We start from the raw sequence: 18,055 nt of genomic DNA on the forward strand, positions 1-18,055 counted from the left end.
ACACATACCAAGCAGAAGAGGCAGCCAAGCCAATAACAACTCTGATTGTGACCATTTTGGCCACATGAGAGAAGGTCTCAGAGTAATCTAACCCCTCTTGTCGACTATAACCCTTAGCCACTAATCTAGCCTTATATCTTTCCACTTCCCCTGATGATTCATACTTTACTTTGAACACCCATTTACAGCCAATAGGTTGTTTATCATCAGGCAAGTCTACAATGGACCAAGTGTGATTGTCCTCCAATGCATTAAGTTCAGATTCCATAGTTGTTACCCACAGTGGGTCCTTACTAGCTTCAACAAAAGATGTTGGTTAAAAAATAACAGAGAAAGCAGTTAGAGCTGCTTTGTGATGAGGGGATAAATGATCATAAGAAACAAAACTAGCAAAAATATGTGCAGAAGTTCTAGGTTTAGAAGGCATGGCATAGTCAGTCATCCAGGCAGGAGGTTTGATGGATCTAGAGGATTTTCTCACATCATCAGAAAGAACAGAAGGAAAAGTAGGAGGAAGAACAACACAAGGTGAAGTAGGAGAAGAAACAAGATCTAGTGAGGGTACAGTATGATCAGTGTCATGGCTAAGAGAGTCAGGTGGAGAGGATAGGACTGGAGGAGTATAAGAGAAGGAAGAAACACCTTCATCATCAGAAGTAAGAGTTAAGATAGGAAAGATAGGGGAAATATCAGATTGAGTGGATTTGAAAGGAAAAATATCTTCTTCAAAGACTGTGTCTCTACTAGCAAAGATATCTTTAAAAGTTAGATCAAACAGTATGTATCCCTTTTGAGAAGAAGAGTAGCCAAGGAAAACAGAAGGAACTGCTCTAGGACTGAACTTATCAGTTTTTTTTTTACTCTAGAAGTATAACATAGGCTCCCAAAAACTTTTAAGTGATCTATTAATGGAGCAGTTTGAAACAATTTTTCATAAGCAGATAGACCATATAGAGCTTGACTAGGCAACCTATTTAGCAAGTAGACAGAAGTGGAGACACAATGACCCCAGAATTTCAAGGGCATATGAGCTTGAAATCTTAAAGCTCTAGCCATGTCCAAGATGGTTCTATGCCTCCTTTCCACCACCCCATTCTGTTGGGGTGTGTACACACAAGAGGTCTGATGGAGCATACCATGATCTTTGAGTAAGGAACTAACTTGTTCATTGAGGAACTCAGTTCCATTATCAGTTCTCAAACACTTCACCCCCAGTGTTAAACTGAGTTCTGACTATAAGAAGAAAATTTCTAAGAATCACCATTGTGTCTGCTTTAGTAACCAGCAAAAAAATCCAGATGAACTTAGAGTAATCATCAACAAGGGTTAAGAAATATCTTTTCCCATCATAGGTTGGGACTCTGTAGGGACCCCACACATCAGCATGTAACAATTCAAAAGCACAGGTAGACTAAGATGCACTAGTAGGAAATGACAATCTTGATTGTTTAGCAATGGGACACACAGTACAAATATGATCTTTAGAGTTCATATTACGAAACAAAGTAATTTGAGCTAGCACCTTAAGTGGAGAATGACCTAGTCTCTTATGCCACAAATGAATATCACACATTTTATTCTTAGCAATCATACTACTAATGTTGACAGTATTAGAAAGTAAACTGATCAGATAGTTTTGTAGTAGGTAAATTGTACTGCACATAGTTCATCTTGTGTAGAACAACTTGATCTGCCTGTAAGATATAGAGGCCATCATCCTCTCTACCAATTCTTAACACTTTTCCAATGGAGATGTCCTGAAAGACACAAAAGTCAGGAAAAAATGCCACTAGACAGCCCAGTGCCCTGGTGATTTTGGAGACTGACAACAGATCATATTTAAAATCTGGTATGTACAGGACATTCTGAATGGTTTTATTTTGCAAAATAGATACATCACCAATGTGGCTGATATCTACCGGTTTACCATTTGGTAAATTCACCTTGTTCTTATCTTTCACATCCAGCACTCTAAGCCTTTTTAGGAAATTTATGTTTTGTACCATGTGATTAGAGGCACCAATGTCAATTATCCAGTTGGATTCAACTAACTTGGATAAAATAGCAAGGTAAGTCTCTTTACCTTCCAGTAGCAGATGTACCTGGTGTGTTCCTTGAAGATCTAGCTCCTGAGTTCAACCTGGCACTGTTTGCAATAGGTTCATGATCATTTACCTTGAGCATTTGCATGATATGAGAGTGTTGCTCCTGAGTAAAGAATGACATAGGTGTGTTTGGTACTGAACTATTTGATCCTGAACTAGGAGTGAAACCAGGTGCATTAGAGTAGTTTGACTGGTATTGATCTTCTGTGGTCATTGCATTGTTAGCATATGAGTTTACAGGTCCTCCTTTCTTCTTGAACTTGAAATGAACTGGATAACCATGCAGTTTGAAACAAATATCCTTTGTATGACCTTTATTCTTGCAAAGCTCACAGTAAAGATGTGACTTATCAGAACTATTAGTCCTAGACCTGAAACTGTTGTGATAACCACTATAAACACTTCTGTTAGACCAGCAAGCAGCAGGACCAGCTGTTTGAATTCTGTTAGCCATAGTAGGTTGGATTCTATTGGTCATAAGAGCATTAGTGTCACTGGCATCATTAGTCATTCCTGTAACATGACTATGTCCAATCCCTCTTTGACTCTCCACATTAACTATCATAGCATAAGCTTGATTTATTGTGGGAATAGGGTAGATCATAAGGACTTAACTCTTAGCCTCATCATAGGTTTCATTTAACCCCATGAGAAACTGCCATAATCTTTGCAACTGAGCATGTTCAACATATTTCTTTGATTCAGGGCAAGGACAACATGGAGGAGGGATTAGTACTTGCAATTCATCCCATAATTCTCTAAGTCTCGAAAAGTATGCAGACACAGATGTAGTCCTTGTGTCAAGGTAGCAATCTCTTTATGAAGATAAAAGCCTCTAGATGCATCTACCTTGTCAAATCTCTCTCTGAGATCTTCTCGGACCTTGTTTGCATCAGAACCATATATCACTGTGCTTGTACAAATCCTTAGACACAGTGTTCATAATCCATCCTAACACTATAGCATTACATCTATCCCATGTGTCATCAATACTCGAATCATGCAATTCCTTTGTACAGGTGCCTAGAACAAAACCTAGTATGTTTTTACCTTGCAATACTAGTTTCATATACTTGCTCCATAAGGAATAATTCTCAGATCCTTGAAGTAAGACAGAGATCAGAACCGAACCTTGAGTGTCAGAAGGGTGAATATACAGTGGATGATTGTGATTAACTTGCTTCGATTGTTGAGTATTCTGAGTGCTTTGATTCTGAGTTTCAGTTTCTGCAGTAATTCCTTCATGAACCGCCATAGTTGTAAGCTAATTTTGCAGAATTTCTTCGATTTCACCTCAAAATTGCTCGAATTGTTGTTCGCAATGCACGAGCACACAGTTTCTTCGATTTCACCTCAAATTGTTCGAATTGTTGTTCACAATGCACTATCACACACAATTCCTAACTAGGAACCCTAGCTTTGATCGAAATCAGATTACAATGAATTCTCACACAAAAAACTCTAATCTCACTCTTAAATTCCTTAGTTTCTAGCTAACCTAGATACTGTAACCTGGTTGCTTTGATACTATGTTGAGATAATCCAGCTATGGAGTAATCAGTGATAGAAAGAATTTAGAGAAAATGATTCAATATTGAATGAATAACTGAATGTACATTGTATTGATATATACAAAACAACCTCCACTAACGAGTCTAACTAACTAATCATGTACAACTAACTATTTTCACCTAGCTCATCTAACTTTAAGTAATTGCATCATTAGTCCCACAACCTTCTACAACTCTGTCAAAGTAAATGTAATAATCATAGAACCACTCCGGTTCAAGATGCAACCCAACAACTAAAAGAAAGATTCAGCAAATACTTGACCAAGAGTAATGGTGTCCTATATGATGTTTCATGGCACACAAGATCATATATAATTTGGAGATTTTTGAGTAATCCCTTAAATAAAAAAGAATGGATCTAACTAGGGACGAAGCTAAGGGAGATGAAAAACACCATGAAAAGATTATGCAGGCAGCTCAAACACATTTAGTTGTTGCCACTCTAATAATGACAGTGACTTTCACAGCTGGTTTCACATTGCCAGGAGGTTTTGAGAGCAATACCAATAGCCCTAATACAGGGATGGCGATTCTTTTAAGGAGAACAGCGTTTCATGCATTTTTTGTTACGGATGCCATCGCCTTTACATCTTCAGCTGCTGCTGTTTTTACTTACTTTGCTATGGCAGCAAGTGTAATATCTGTAACAAAATTGAGTGTTGTGATGCGACTTTATAAGATCGCAGCATTTTTGCAGCTTTTGGCAATGTCAGCCGTTGTAATTGCATTTCTTACTGGTATGTATGCTACTTTAGCACATTCAGTTGGTCTTGCTGTTACTGTCTGTGTCATCAGTTGTACCTTTTTCATTATGTTCTTGTTGGTTACTTATGTTCTTGGAAGCAGGGGATAGAGTATATGTACTTGTGGGTTACTTTATTGTATTATACTTTCATGGTTTTTGTTTTAATATATATTAATGTAAGATGCCTTACTTTAGAGTAAGTTACAAAACGTGTGCACGTGGCTCTTTTATTAGTTTCTAACTTTTTGTCTGAGTTGAAAGTGTTGGGTTTTGTGCGTGTGAATGGGAAATGAAGAGGTGTTTGAGGAGAAAGGATGCAATTTGAATAGCATCTTTTCACATATAGGTTGTGACTTTTCCGATAAGGCACAATAGCATCCGTTCACACTACTCTTTGTTGGCTATAAATTCAGAGGATTAGCCTCAGTTTTCTGCATCAAAAATTCTGCTATTATTCTACATATTTTCTTTCAAACAAAATCGAGTCTTTGTGTGATTCGTCACCGTCTGTTGAGTTCGATGAAGTCGTAGGCGTTTGAGGTGCCGCTCCTCCTGCGGCGGGTATATCCGTTCTATCCTGGGAGGAAGTAATCCAAAACCTCGAGTAGAGTGAGAAATTAAATTGTTTAAGGACACAAATGAATTTTATGGGCTCGGCTTTTTTACTTGAAGTTTCTGCTTTTCTATTTTTTAGTTTTATCGATTTTCTGGTTTACCTTTATGAACACAGGATACTAACAGAAAGAAAGCTGTTATTTTCCAGAACTTTATTAGAATCTGTTAGATTTCAGGGATTTACTTGAACTTTTGGCTAAACATAGGTACATCTTGGGTTAATCCACCAAATTGTAAACTTGATACCGTTTTTATCAGCTTAAACTAAGAGTACAATCTCCCATATCATATTAGTACATCATTTGTGATTCAGAGACATCCTTGTTTGCATCAAACAAAAAACAAAAACAAATAAACAAAAAATTTACAAAATGGAAATATGTCTAGCTTGAAGCTTCACAGGATGTTTAAGTGAAAGTCCATATATATATATATATATATATATGTTAGGAACTCCTCAGGGACATTCTAAGCCTAGTGTTAGCGGCTTAACAAAGATTAAATGTGGACTGAAACATATATACATCTACGTGCTATCCTGACATAGTCACATAGATAAAGATAGAGACAGATCCAGGATTTAAACTTGATACAATCAACCTCTAATAGTTGTAGCACTGAACTTGGTATACTTGGGTTCAGAATATAATATCTGTTAAAATGTAGCAACTTATCTCATTTTTGGGGTCGAAAATGTTGGATTCAGTTGTTGGGGTTCAACTTGTTTGGGACTGAGGTGTAGTTATAATTGTTGTTCACATTTTTCGGGTCGATAAACTAGGTTCAGATGAATCCCTAACTAATAAGCTCTGCGTAACTAGACTATAAGCCAAACGATCCTTGTAAACTGCAGATGAGAGATTCTAGCAAAGTTGAAGAGCATTTTCTTCTAAAAGTCAAGATTGATTAATTGACTCTTGGAATTTGTCTAGACTGGAGAATTAAGTTTACTGATCTTCTGGAAAATCCCTTTTATTTTCACAAAAGATTAGGAGCCCCTTGTCATGCAATGAATGAGCTCATATGTTCTCAGAGGCAGATCGAGCGGGTATAGTTTATGGGTTCCTACAATGATACATTCAAATATTTGTAAGTACTAGTTCTTGGACTCGTACGTTGCACGTGTATTTCAAGTAATTTAGTACAAGATTTCGCATAATCACACAAGATTATTGGAATATGTTATCTAAACGTAACATTAAACCTGTCTATTTTAGCTAAATAATAAAATTCAAAAAAGGAAAAGATACATTAATATTTAGAGGGGACCTGGAGAGGGAGTAGCTGGTGAAAACAGAGAAAATTGCTACACAGGCAAGATGATGAGCAAGGTTAATTTTTTTGCAAGATAATACCTCACCTATATATCTATCTTAAATCTTCTCGAGAGTAATTAAGTTGGAAGGAATCAATATCGCTCGTCCATACCAATGTCTTATCCAAGATTCCTTTTTCCATCCAGAGGCGAATCCAGAATTTTAAGAGAATGAGTTCATCATTGTTGCTAAGATTTTTTTTTTTTAACAAAAAGATGCAAAAGTGCATTAAGTTGGATTCGATCCCGCGACCTTAAATGATTAAAACCCAGCACATAACTAGTGCTCCACTCAATCTTGTTTGACCATGTGTTCCTTCAGTTAATTTTAAATATAATTTAAGAATTATATACATAATAATATACCGAATTTTGTTGGGTGACCACGTGTTCACGTGACCCATTTTTCCTACCTAAATTCGCCCCTGACAATATCAATACATCGTAATGTTATCTTGAAGCGGCTTCTTTTCCTATGCCCCTATGATTCTGGCATTGCATAGCCACCAATAATATGTGCATAATAAAGAGTCAAAATATATATTCAATTCAAATGAAAAGTAACAGTCAAGACAAAGCAGCAAGTCTTTGATGATAATCGTAGAAGTTCCAGTTTGCTATACATTTTATAGCAGTAGGATGTAATTCACCTTTAATGGATAGATTTAATTTGCATTTAATTTGTTAAATGATTTTAGTCTATATTAAATTATTTAATGAAACTCTTCAAATTCACTTGATTTTTACAGAAACGAAAAGAAAATTGATCATTAATATGAGTTAGTTGGTTAATGAATTGTTCAATGCAACTCTTTAAAATCTTCCGTTTTAAATTCCAATGGAGAGATTGTTGATTAATGTAGGTTTTATGAAGGATTAATTTTTAATATTTTAAGGGTATTTTAATTTCTCAGCTTTACAATAATATTTGGTCTTTCAATAACATATTTTATGAATGCTCACAGAAGGGGAAAAAAAAAAAAACTTAGTTGAGTTAACAACAAATTGATTTCAAAGTTTACTTATAAAAGTGGATATTTGATCAAAACATAATTATTAAGTACTGTCTGATGGTTTTTTTTTTTAATGAAAAGATAATTCAACGACTATATAATGGTATATCTCTTGGTTTTCTTCCACAGATGTTGCATTCAGAGGCGGATCTGCATTACCTTTTCTCTTCGTTTCGTCAAATACACATTTAGATAAAAGACATGTGTCCTATTTAATTTTTAAAGGTCAAGATTTTATTACACTAACAAGTATATTAATCATAGTTAAGTGAATAATTTTGAAAAAACACTCCCCAACTTCGGAAAGAAAAAGATATTCCCGATAATTTTTGGTACCCATTAATATCATTAATTACATCTTATATAACAATATTTAAATGTGGTGAACCCATAATCAACACAGTGAATCCACTTTTGAACCCATAATCAATACAGTGAACCCACTTTTTGTTCTTTTACCGCTAGTTTTGCCTTTTTCTTTTTGACAGGCAATTCACTTTGATGTTGAAGAAGCGGATAATCTCTTGTTTTTTTCTCTTTCTCTTTTCGTTTACTACTGGCTTTGCCTTTTTTTTTTTTTTGTGACAATTCACTTTGGTGTTGAAGAAGCAATCTATGATGATAATCTCTTGTTTTTTTTCTCTTTCTCTTTTCGTTTATGAGTAGGCTTTGCCTTTTTCTTTTTGAGAGACAATTCACTTTGATGTTGAAGAAGCAATCTACAGTGATAACGTCTTGATTTTTTTTCTTTTACTACTGCCTTTGCCTTTTTTTTTTTTGGAAGACAATTCACTTTGGTATTGAAGAAGCAATATATCTATGATGATAATCTCTTATTTTTTTTTCTTTTTTTCCTTTTACTGCTGGCTTTGCCTTTTTCTTTTTGGGAGACAGTTCAATTTGGTGTTGAAGAAGCAATCTATGATGACAACCTCTTTTTTTTTTTCTCTCTTTCTTTTTTCTTTTTGTTCTTTTACTACTAACTTTGCATTCTTTTTGAGAGACAATTCACTTTGGTGTTGAAGAAGCAATCTATGGTGATAAGCTCTTGTTTTTTATTTTCTCTTTCTTTTTTCTTTTTTTTCTTTAATCTGGTTGCTTTTTTTTTTTTTTTTTTTTTTTTCTTTTGAAGAAGCAATAATGTAGATCTTACAGGTTCCATGTCCATGAAATATCCATACAACTTAGTGTCGTCACGAAGGTGACATCTTGTAATTCAAATCATGAGAAGTCGCTTGGATTTAAAGTCGCAACACCTATTTGCTAATGGAATAATACCTACAATCATAAAAGAGATCAAATCCTAGATTTTGGTTGCACTAGACGCCAACTCTGATAATAAATCTCATTACTAAAAACTAGCAAAACAACCAATTAAAATTTCTACCGATAAAAAAAAAAAAAAGATAATAGATCTCATGACTCATGTATTATGTTATAGAAAGTTGGTTAAAGCCATCTGTTTATTCCATAAAATACCATTGGATCAGCGTCACTTCGCGCTTGCTCACTCCCCTCCTCACAACAAAGGAAAAAAATTGAGTAAAGAAAGCTTTGGTGATTGTCTCTCACCCTTTGATATGTTAACACACTCGTTTCTTGGGAATAATTATATTCAAATTATACTCAATTTCACCCCAAAACTTTTTTTCATAAACAATCCATAACAAAAAATTCAATGCAACCCCTTATACTCTTGTATACCACACTTTCTTAACATCATTACCACCCCCTCATAACAAAATTATACTCATAATATGCTAACAATTATAACTCAAGTTAATCTACACTCAAAATATCATCAATAATCATATTTGAACTTTTTCTCATAACTCTTTCCACTCTTAAGACTTGCTAAACCTTCACATCCACTTAACACAAGAGATGAGATAAAGAACATACCTTGTGTTTGAAGAATTTCAACTCACCCAACTTGCTCTAATACTTAATCCCCACTACTCCAAGTGAAAGCAAGAACACCCCAACTTCCATAAATTAAACTAGATTTTCAAGGTTGATCTTCTCTTGATTTGATTAGGAATGATTTGGTGTGTTAAGGGGAGCTTAGAGAGAATTTAGAATTTGATTTTGGGTGAAAAATGAGGCTCAAGTCGTGGAAATGGGTATATAAAAGTTGAGAAAAAAAATTCTACCGCCCCAATTTTTAGAAATCTCAGGAATAGTACATGTTAGTGTTCATCACGTACTTTGAAGTACGTGATGAACGGTATCACGTACTTTGAGGGGCAAAAATTTTAAGTTATACACCCAAAAAGTATGGGACGTACTTTTTTGTACGAGCCGTATTTTCCTCCGTACTTTATAGAAATACGATCTGTCAGTTGCATTAGAAAGAACACTCGCTGAACTTTAATTTACATAGTTATGGATTCCGTAACTCCTCATACTCTAGGATATATTCCGCTGACAATTTGGACCAAAATTTTCGTCAAAATATTTGCCAAGTTTTTTCAAATTTTCAACGAATCTATTTTCTTCGATTCGCTTGATCCCGAAACCTTTACATACTTGTCTAACACTTGTTAAAAGTCTTCCTTGACCTGATAGGGTATCATGGCCTCTCCGAACTCAGTTAGTTTGCTTACAACGATGCGAAAATCCACGAGGTGTAACAAATCCCCTTCTACCTTTGAGCACAGATTGGTGTATTAAGTTATTTTAGTTCCATAGCCAATTTTTCATAGATGTGTTCTGTTTCTGAATTAGTTGAAATCCATACTCACCCTCTTTCAGTCATGTATTTATTAATCTACTTATTCAGGCTGGTAAAATTTTAAGTGCAAGGAATTAGCCTACTGCGTTCAACCCAGAAGGTTATTTTGCCATTGCAAAAATATACACCTAAGTCGAATTCATCTTGGGGTAAGTTTGATTTATTGATTTCAGATTTTACTGTAGGTTTAGTGACATATGTATTGCCTAAAAGCTTCTATTATATGGTCTTCCTATATTGCTTTTTTTGAATATTAATTCAATAAATATGCATTAAATAGGATTTTCATCACGTTTGCATAAACCTGATTTCACGCTGCTTTTGGATTCTTTTATGTGTTTTCTGAACTTTTTTTTTTAATGTTTTTTATTATATAGGGGTAAGGGTAGGGGAAATGGAAGAGAGGATTACAACATGGGAATTCGAACCCTCTCACTATTTCCTTTGTCTGGTTACATTTTTTTTTTAAATAATTTTTTTAATTACATAGGGGTAGGGAAAGGGGATTATAATGTGGGGATTTGAACTCTCACCAATAATGTGAGAGTTCAGGTAGTCAACCAACTGAGCTACTAGATTCCTACCTTTGTCTCTGGTTATGTTATGTTCCTTTTTCTGTTTTTTTTTTATGACATGGGAACCGCACCCTTTACCCTTTGGGTGCGCACCTCCTGTGCAATAGCTCGCAAACCACATGGGAGAGATAACCCGCACTAGCTAAGCCCCGTGCAACGAGCTCAACCCAGAAGATAAATCCCCTGCTGTTGTTAGCAGGGGGTTTCGAACCGGAGACCTCCATTATGAAAGCCCCATGTTCAATCAACTGAGCCACCCTTGCAGTAAAAAGTTTCTGTTTTTCCCGTGGTCCATTCTCTGTTTCCTGATGTTTGTATAATTTTCATTATTTTAAAAAAAAATATTTGATGCTAATTTCTTGGATGATTAAATTGATGTCGTTAGTTATTAAGTGCATTATTTTTTTTCAGTAGTCTTTCTGTATTTGAAGAAGCTTGCATTTTTTCTATTTGTAAAATTATTTTTCTGAATAATGAGACTTTCTGAAGGGAGCAAGCCTCGGGTTATAGACTTGTGGATTTGTTTATATCCGCTGAAATTGGGAGACATATGTGCCAGCCCCTTTCTTTTGCTTGTAATAAACATATGCTGACTCAAGGTGTTGCTTTGAAGCTCAATAATTGTGAAGCCTTGAAGAAGTGTAGGTTGAGACTTATATTGAATTTTCAAGTTGTTTTAGGTTGATTTAGATTATCTTTGTCCATTGTCTTTTTTTTTTTTTTTTTTGGCGTGCTCTTTTCTAAAACAATTAGTGGCAAAAATCTCATTTACCCTTGAACTCTTATTTTTTGCCAAGTTTGTTGATAAAGCATTTGTACTTTACAGATCTAGATGATACTCTATATATATTGAAGAAGATGAGAATGATTTGGTTTTCTATGCCATTCAGAAAGAGAGGCTTATGGACAATTTTCCAACATGGAACATGCCCAAGAAACATCTAGATATCACCAAGCTCAAATTCTTTTAGCTAGGGAAAGGGAAGAAGAGAAAGAGGATAATTCAAATGCTCCACCTGGTACATACTACAAAACCTAGATCAATTCAACTTCTTCGACTAAGTAATTTTGAATATTTAAGAATTTTTTATTGGTTGTACAATTCAGAAGAAGTTTCCCAAACGCCAAATAATGAAACTGATAGAAAGCGTCAATTGGCACTGAAATTCCTGATTTGGACCAAGCAGATAAGGATCAATGTCATGAAGCACTCACTTCAAATATACATGACGAACTTTCCACACAAGTTCTGGTCATTTCCATGAAGTTGAAGTTCATGGTAAGTTCAGCTTCCTTTCCTTACATTGAAAATCAAATTTTCTTACTCTCTTCGCAGCTAGGATTCTGTTATTTCTTTCTTTCCTGATTATTTGTTTGTAAGAAGTAAAATGAAGAGTAACCATATATCCTAAGGTTTTATTGTTACAAAGTTACTATTTGTGTGTGTCACATTGGTGTTAGGTGTGGAATTGGCCAAACAAGTCAATTCTTTTGTTCACATAGTCGTGATGTAAGCGCTTACCTCATAATAGTCGTGATGTAAGCGCTTACCTCATCATAGGAAATTCATTCCTATAAATAGGTAGCTTATGGTTCATTTGTAAACACACCAAATTGAAGAAGACAACACATCCCAAAGAGAGAGAAAAATCTAAGAGAAATACTCTTAGTGAAAGGCCTAAGTAAGAGAAGGTCTTTGAGAGAATTTTCTGTGGTAAAATTCTCAAGTGTAATTGGGATTGGGGTTGTGAGGTTGAGTGTTGTAAACACTTGTAATATTTCTTCTTTAATAAGATCTGCAGCAGCAACGTGGACGTAGCTCTCACATTGAGGGTGAACCACTATAAATCTGTGTGTGCTATTTATTCTTCGCTTACATCACGGCGTAAGTAGGTTCTGTCTAAGGAGGTTGGTATTTAAGTGGTCCAGCTGTGACCCTCCAATCTTTCCTGGGAACCTGCTTACAAAGGTCGGATTTGGGATTTAAATCCTAACAACTGGTATCAGAGCAACAGGTTGTGTTGTGATTTAGAAACGATGGGAGGCGAAGATGGTACGACGCACGACATCGGTAAATTCGATGGTACAGACTTTGCGTTCTGGAGAATGCAAATTGAAGATTATTTATATGGAAGAAAGCTTCATGAACCTCTGAGTCCGAAATCAGAGGAGATGAAGCAAGCAGATTGGAATCTCCTCGACAGACAAGTTCTGGGAGTCATTCGGCTGACGCTGTCGAAGAACGTTGCTCACAACGTGGCAAAGGAGAAGACCACCGCAGATATGATGAAGGTATTGTCTGACATGTATGAGAAACCTTCGGCAAATAATAAGGTATTTCTCATAAAGAAACTATTTCATCTAAAGATGATGGAAAATGCTCATGTTGCTGCACACGTAAATGAATTCAATACCATTGTAAATCAATTGTCATCGGTAAAAATTGATTTCGATGATGAAGTGCAAGCTCTAATTTTGTTGGCATCCCTACCAAATAGCTGGGAGCCAATGAGAGCAGCGGTTAGTAATTCTGTCGGTAGTGACAAACTAAAGTTCAACGATGTTAGGGATCGTATCCTTGCTGAGGAGGTGCGCAGGACAGATTCTGGAGAGGCATCGACGAGTTCTGCTTTTAATGTTGAAAACAGAAGCAGAAATTTTGATAGAAACTACAACCGAAATAGGGGCAGATCGAAGTCAAGAAATGGCAGAGGTCAATCCAGACCAGGACGAACATTTGAGTGTTGGAACTGTGGAAAACCAGGTCACTTCAAGAAAAACTGCAGGGCGCCAAAGAAGGAGGACAACAAGGGGGCTGGAATCAACGCTGCTACGGAAGACATTGGCGATGCGTTGTTGCTATCGGTTGACAGCCCGATAGACTCTTGGGTGCATGATTCAGGAGCGTCCTTTCATACCACCCCACATCATGATATAATGACAAACTACGTGGCTGGGAATCTCGGCAAAGTTTATTTAGCCGATGGAGAGCCGCTAGACGTTGTTGGCACGGGAGATATTAATTTGAAGATGTCAAATAGATCCTCGTGGAAGATTACAAAAGTTAGACATGTTCCAAAGCTGATGCGAAACCTGATTTCAGTAGGTCAGCTTGATGATGAGGGATATGATCTCAACTTTGGTAATGGGTCTTGGAAGGTGGCGAAAGGTGCTATGGTAGTTGGCCGAGGAAAGAAGATTGGCACTCTCTACATGACGGATAGCTGTCGTGATATTGTTGTTGTGGTTGACAACACAAAGAAGACAGATTTGTGGCATTGTCGGCTTGGGCATATCAGCCAGAAGGGGATGAAGCTGTTGGTGACAAATGGCTTAATTCCGGAGCTGAAGACGGTGGACCTTCATACGTGTGAGAGCTGCATTCTCGGAAAACAAAAGCGAGTAAGCTTCTCAAGTGCAGGCAGAGAGTTAAAGGTCGAAAAGCTGGAATTGGTGCACACAGACGTGTGGGGACCTACCACTGTACCCTCCCTTGGAGGATCACACTACTACGTGACCTTCATTGATGATTCAACCAGGAAGGTATGGGTTTATTTTATGAAAAATAAACCCGATGTGTTTAGTGTATTCAAAAGATGGAAAGCCATGGTCGAGAATGAAACAAACCTCAAGTTGAAGTGTTTGAGGTCCGACAACGGCGGAGAATACACTGATGGTGATTTCAAACGGTACTGTGCCGATAATGGGATCAAGATGATGAAGACTATTCCTGGAACGCCGCAACAGAATGGAGTAGCCGAAAGAATGAACCGAACGTTGAACGAGCGTGCTCGGAGTATGAGAATACACTCTGGACTGCCCAAGACATTCTGGGCAGATGCAGTCAATACCGCGGCCTTCTTAATTAACCGAGGACCGTCAGTTCCCTTGAATTTCAGAATTCCAGAAGAAGTCTGGAGTGGCAAGAAGGTAAATCTTTCATTTCTGAAAGTGTTCGGTTGCTTATCATATGTTCATAATGATGATACGGCTAGAAGCAAGCTTGATCCAAAATCAAAGAAGTGTTACTTTATTGGCTATGGTGACACCGAGCTTGGGTACCGATTTTGGGATGAACAAAATCGAAAGATCATCCGAAGCAGGAATGTTGTCTTTAACGAAGAGGTACTGTACAAAGACAAGCTGCAAAAGAATTTAGAATGTCAGGACAAGGAATCGGAAATAGTCGATTTGAGGGACTTTCCGGCACCTGAGCCGCAGCCAGGTACAACCGAGGCAAAGGAACAAACAATCCGAGAAGGTGCTGATGAAAGTGATGATTCTGAAACAAATGAACAGACGCCAATCACAGAGCTGCGTAGATCATCCAGGATCAGGAAGCCGCTTCACAGGTACTCTCCATCCCTCAACTACATTCTACTCACTGATAGAGGGGAGCCGGAATGTTATGAAGAAGCAATGCAAGTCGATGAATCGACTAAGTGGGAGCTGGCAATGAAGGATGAAATGGATTCACTATCGGCAAATCATACATGGGAATTATCCGAGTTGCCAAAGGATAAAAAGGCATTGCAAAACAAATGGGTTTATCGGATAAAGGAAGAACCCAATGGAAGCAAGCGTTATAAAGCAAGGCTGGTTGCAAAGGGATTTCAACAGAAAGAAGGCATTGACTATACGGAGATCTTCTCTCCCGTAGTCAAGATGGTGACTATCAGAACTGTTCTTGGGCTGGTAGCAAAGGAAAATCTACATCTGCAACAGATGGACGTGAAAACTGCATTTCTTCACGGTGATCTAGACGAGGAAATCTACATGCGACAGCCGGAGGGATTCAAAATCAAAGGAAAGGAGAATCTGGTGTGCAAACTTCAAAAGAGTCTGTACGGACTAAAACAGGCTCCAAGACAGTGGTATTTAAAGTTTGACAGCTTTATGAAGAAAGCTGATTTTTCAAGGTGCGAGGCAGATCACTGCTGTTACTTCAAAAAATTTGAAGACTCGTACATGATACTGCTACTCTATGTCGACGACATGCTAATCGTAGGAGCAAACCTACAGGAGATTGATCGGTTGAAAAAAGGGTTATAGGAAGAGTTTGCAATGAAGGATTTGGGAGCTGCAAAGCAAACCCTTGGGATGAGAATCGACCGAAGCAAGGAGGGCATCAAACTCTCACAAGAAGAATATGTGAGGAAAGTTATCAAAAGGTTTAACATACATGATGCCAAGCCAGTCAGCACTCCCTTGGCTGGACACTTTCGGTTGTCAAAGGATCAGTCGCCGACAACCGAGGATGAGAAGAAGCAGATGGACAAGATACCTTATGCATCTGCAATCGGTAGTCTTATGTATGCAATGATATGTACAAGGCCAGACATTGCACATGCAGTGGGAGTTGTCGGCCGATTTATGAGCAATCCGGGAAAGCAACACTGGGAGGCTGTGAAGTGGATATTCAGATATCTGAAAGGCAGCTCGAGTTCAGCTCTGTATTTCCAAAAATCAAAAACAGGATTGCAAGGGTATGTTGATGCTAACAACGGTGGTGATATTGATAGCAGAAAGAGCACATCCGGGTATGTTTACACATTCGGAGGTACTGCAATCTCTTGGGTTTCCAAGTTGCAAAAGATAGTAGCTCTCTCTAGTTGTGAGGCTGAGTACGTTGCTGTGACGGAGGCCACAAAGGAAATGATGTGGCTACAATCTTTTCTGCGGGAATTGGATCAGGACCACGAGGGAAGTGTGCTATATTGTGATAGCCAAAGCGCCATTCATTTGGCAAAGAACCCGGTTTACCATGCTCGAACGAAGCACATACAACTCCGGTACCATTTCATTAGATCAGCTTTGGAAGATGGAGCGTTGGTGCTTGAGAAGATCGCAGGGAGTCAGAATCCAGCAGACATGCTGACAAAGGCAGTGACGATAGACAAACTGAAGCTATGCTCAACTTCAGTTGGCATGCACGAAGTATGAAAGTAGGAAAGAGCTGCTGCATCGATCAAAGTGTGAAGACAAATTAAAATTAGTCTTCAAGTGGGAGATTTGTTAGGTGTGGAATTGGCCAAACAAGTCAATTCTTTTGTTCACATAGTCGTGATGTAAGCGCTTACCTCATAATAGTCGTGATGTAAGCGCTTACCTCATCATAGGAAATTCATTCCTATAAATAGGTAGCTTATGGTTCATTTGTAAACACACCAAATTGAAGAAGACAACACATCCCAAAGAGAGAGAAAAATCTAAGAGAAATACTCTTAGTGAAAGGCCTAAGTAAGAGAAGGTCTTTGAGAGAATTTTCTGTGGTAAAATTCTTGAGTGTAATTGGAATTGGGGTTGTGAGGTTGAGTGTTGTAAACACTTGTAATATTTCTTCTTTAATAAGATCTGCAACAGCAACGTGGACGTAGCTCTCACATTGAGGGTGAACCACTATAAATCTGTGTGTGCTATTTATTCTTCGCTTACATCACGGCGTAAGTAGGTTCTGTCTAAGGAGGTTGGTATTTAAGTGGTCCAGCTGTGACCCTCCAATCTTTCCTGGGAACCTGCTTACAAAGGTCGGATTTGGGATTTAAATCCTAACAATTGGGTCCTAAAGAAGATCAAGAAACAGAAGTAGAATTGAAAACATTAGCGGTAGATTTGGACCGAGGTCATTTGTGATGTTAGTAGATTTGGACCGAGGTCATTTGTGATGTTAATTGTGATATTCTCTTTGGCAGACATAACTTCTATATATACCCACAGCAAGCAATGCCTGCAGCAGTTCAATCCTACGAGTTCCTTTTCCAGATAACCTCACTTGATTTTTTGGCAAAATTTCAGCTTGATTTCAATGTGTGCATATGTGAAGGTAAGTCCATAACGTCATGTTTTCTCTTGGACAACCTAATGCGATGGTAACATCTTTACCTTTTGTAATCAACTTTGGTCTTTTGCTAGCTTTCGGTTTTAACTTTCTCTACTTTTGATATTTCAGCTGACTCAAATAAAGAAAGGTTTAAACCATAAATCTATCTATCAATCTATCTATATCTATCTATCTATCTATCTATCTATATATATATATATATATATATATATATATATATATAAAGCTCGGAACAGGAAACGTGATGTGACCACCTTCCTATTCCCATCTATTGCATCTCTCTTTTCTCCTTATTTCTTCTTCTGTCTTTGATTCGTATTTCCCTCAAGTTTTCCTCCTTATTGACAGATTGCTCTTTTGCTTATCATCGACCAATTGATGATTATTCGACCCATTTTATGCATTTTGAAGTGCTGAGTTTTAGTTAATCAACCCATATTATTTTTTTCCAGTTTATCAATCCAATGACTCTATTACCAACGTACTACTGATATCAGGAGTTACGGGTACAGCATTCTTGCCCGTGATTTTGTAATTTAAT

At 37.3% G+C, this 18,055-nt stretch overlaps 2 protein-coding genes and 1 long non-coding RNA gene across 6 annotated transcripts; 2 read left to right on the plus strand and 1 right to left on the minus strand.

Annotated features, from left to right (window-relative positions):
- Positions 1-316: 316 nt before the first annotated feature.
- On the minus strand, positions 317-2,670 carry LOC132642105 (uncharacterized). Its single transcript, XM_060359378.1, has 5 exons — positions 2,084-2,670; positions 1,896-1,977; positions 1,686-1,757; positions 892-1,233; positions 317-787 (listed from the first exon to the last, which is right to left on the minus strand). Exons 1-5 carry the CDS (start codon positions 2,668-2,670, stop codon positions 317-319), a joined length of 1,554 nt encoding a protein of 517 aa, XP_060215361.1.
- A 1,244-nt stretch (positions 2,671-3,914) lies between these two features.
- Positions 3,915-4,545, plus strand: LOC132642155 (protein ACCELERATED CELL DEATH 6-like). The gene has a single exon (XM_060359418.1). The coding sequence runs from the start codon at positions 4,029-4,031 to the stop codon at positions 4,527-4,529; it is 501 nt and encodes a 166-aa protein (XP_060215401.1). The 5' UTR covers positions 3,915-4,028; the 3' UTR covers positions 4,530-4,545.
- Positions 4,546-9,938: 5,393 nt separating this feature from the next.
- LOC132640035 (uncharacterized) lies at positions 9,939-17,659 on the plus strand. Of its 4 annotated transcripts, none has more exons than XR_009582139.1 (4): positions 9,939-10,247; positions 11,500-11,692; positions 11,781-11,952; positions 17,366-17,659. It is a non-coding gene; the product is annotated as an uncharacterized LOC132640035 (long non-coding RNA). The 4 variants fall into 4 exon arrangements; XR_009582142.1 differs by having other exon boundaries at positions 9,940-10,247; positions 11,564-11,692; XR_009582140.1 differs by lacking the exon at positions 9,939-10,247 and adding an exon at positions 10,445-11,314.
- Positions 17,660-18,055: the final 396 nt, after the last annotated feature.

Source organism: Lycium barbarum, chromosome 5, assembly GCF_019175385.1.
Source record: "Lycium barbarum isolate Lr01 chromosome 5, ASM1917538v2, whole genome shotgun sequence".
Classification (NCBI taxonomy): domain Eukaryota; kingdom Viridiplantae; phylum Streptophyta; class Magnoliopsida; order Solanales; family Solanaceae; genus Lycium; species Lycium barbarum.

Bases quoted from the DNA above. Each gene is read 5' to 3' on its own strand.
- LOC132642105 (XM_060359378.1), bottom strand. From the start codon at position 2,670: ATGATAGTTAATGTGGAGAGTCAAAGAGGGATTGGACATAGTCATGTT. The intron at 1,758-1,895 runs GTATCTATTTTG...TGTGTCTTTCAG, and splicing joins ATATCAGCCACATTGGTGAT to GACATCTCCATTGGAAAAGT. The intron at 1,234-1,685 runs GTTGTTCTACAC...TTCTTCTTATAG, and splicing joins ATATCTTACAGGCAGATCAA to TCAGAACTCAGTTTAACACT.
- LOC132642155 (XM_060359418.1), top strand. From the start codon at position 4,029: ATGGATCTAACTAGGGACGAAGCTAAGGGAGATGAAAAACACCATGAA.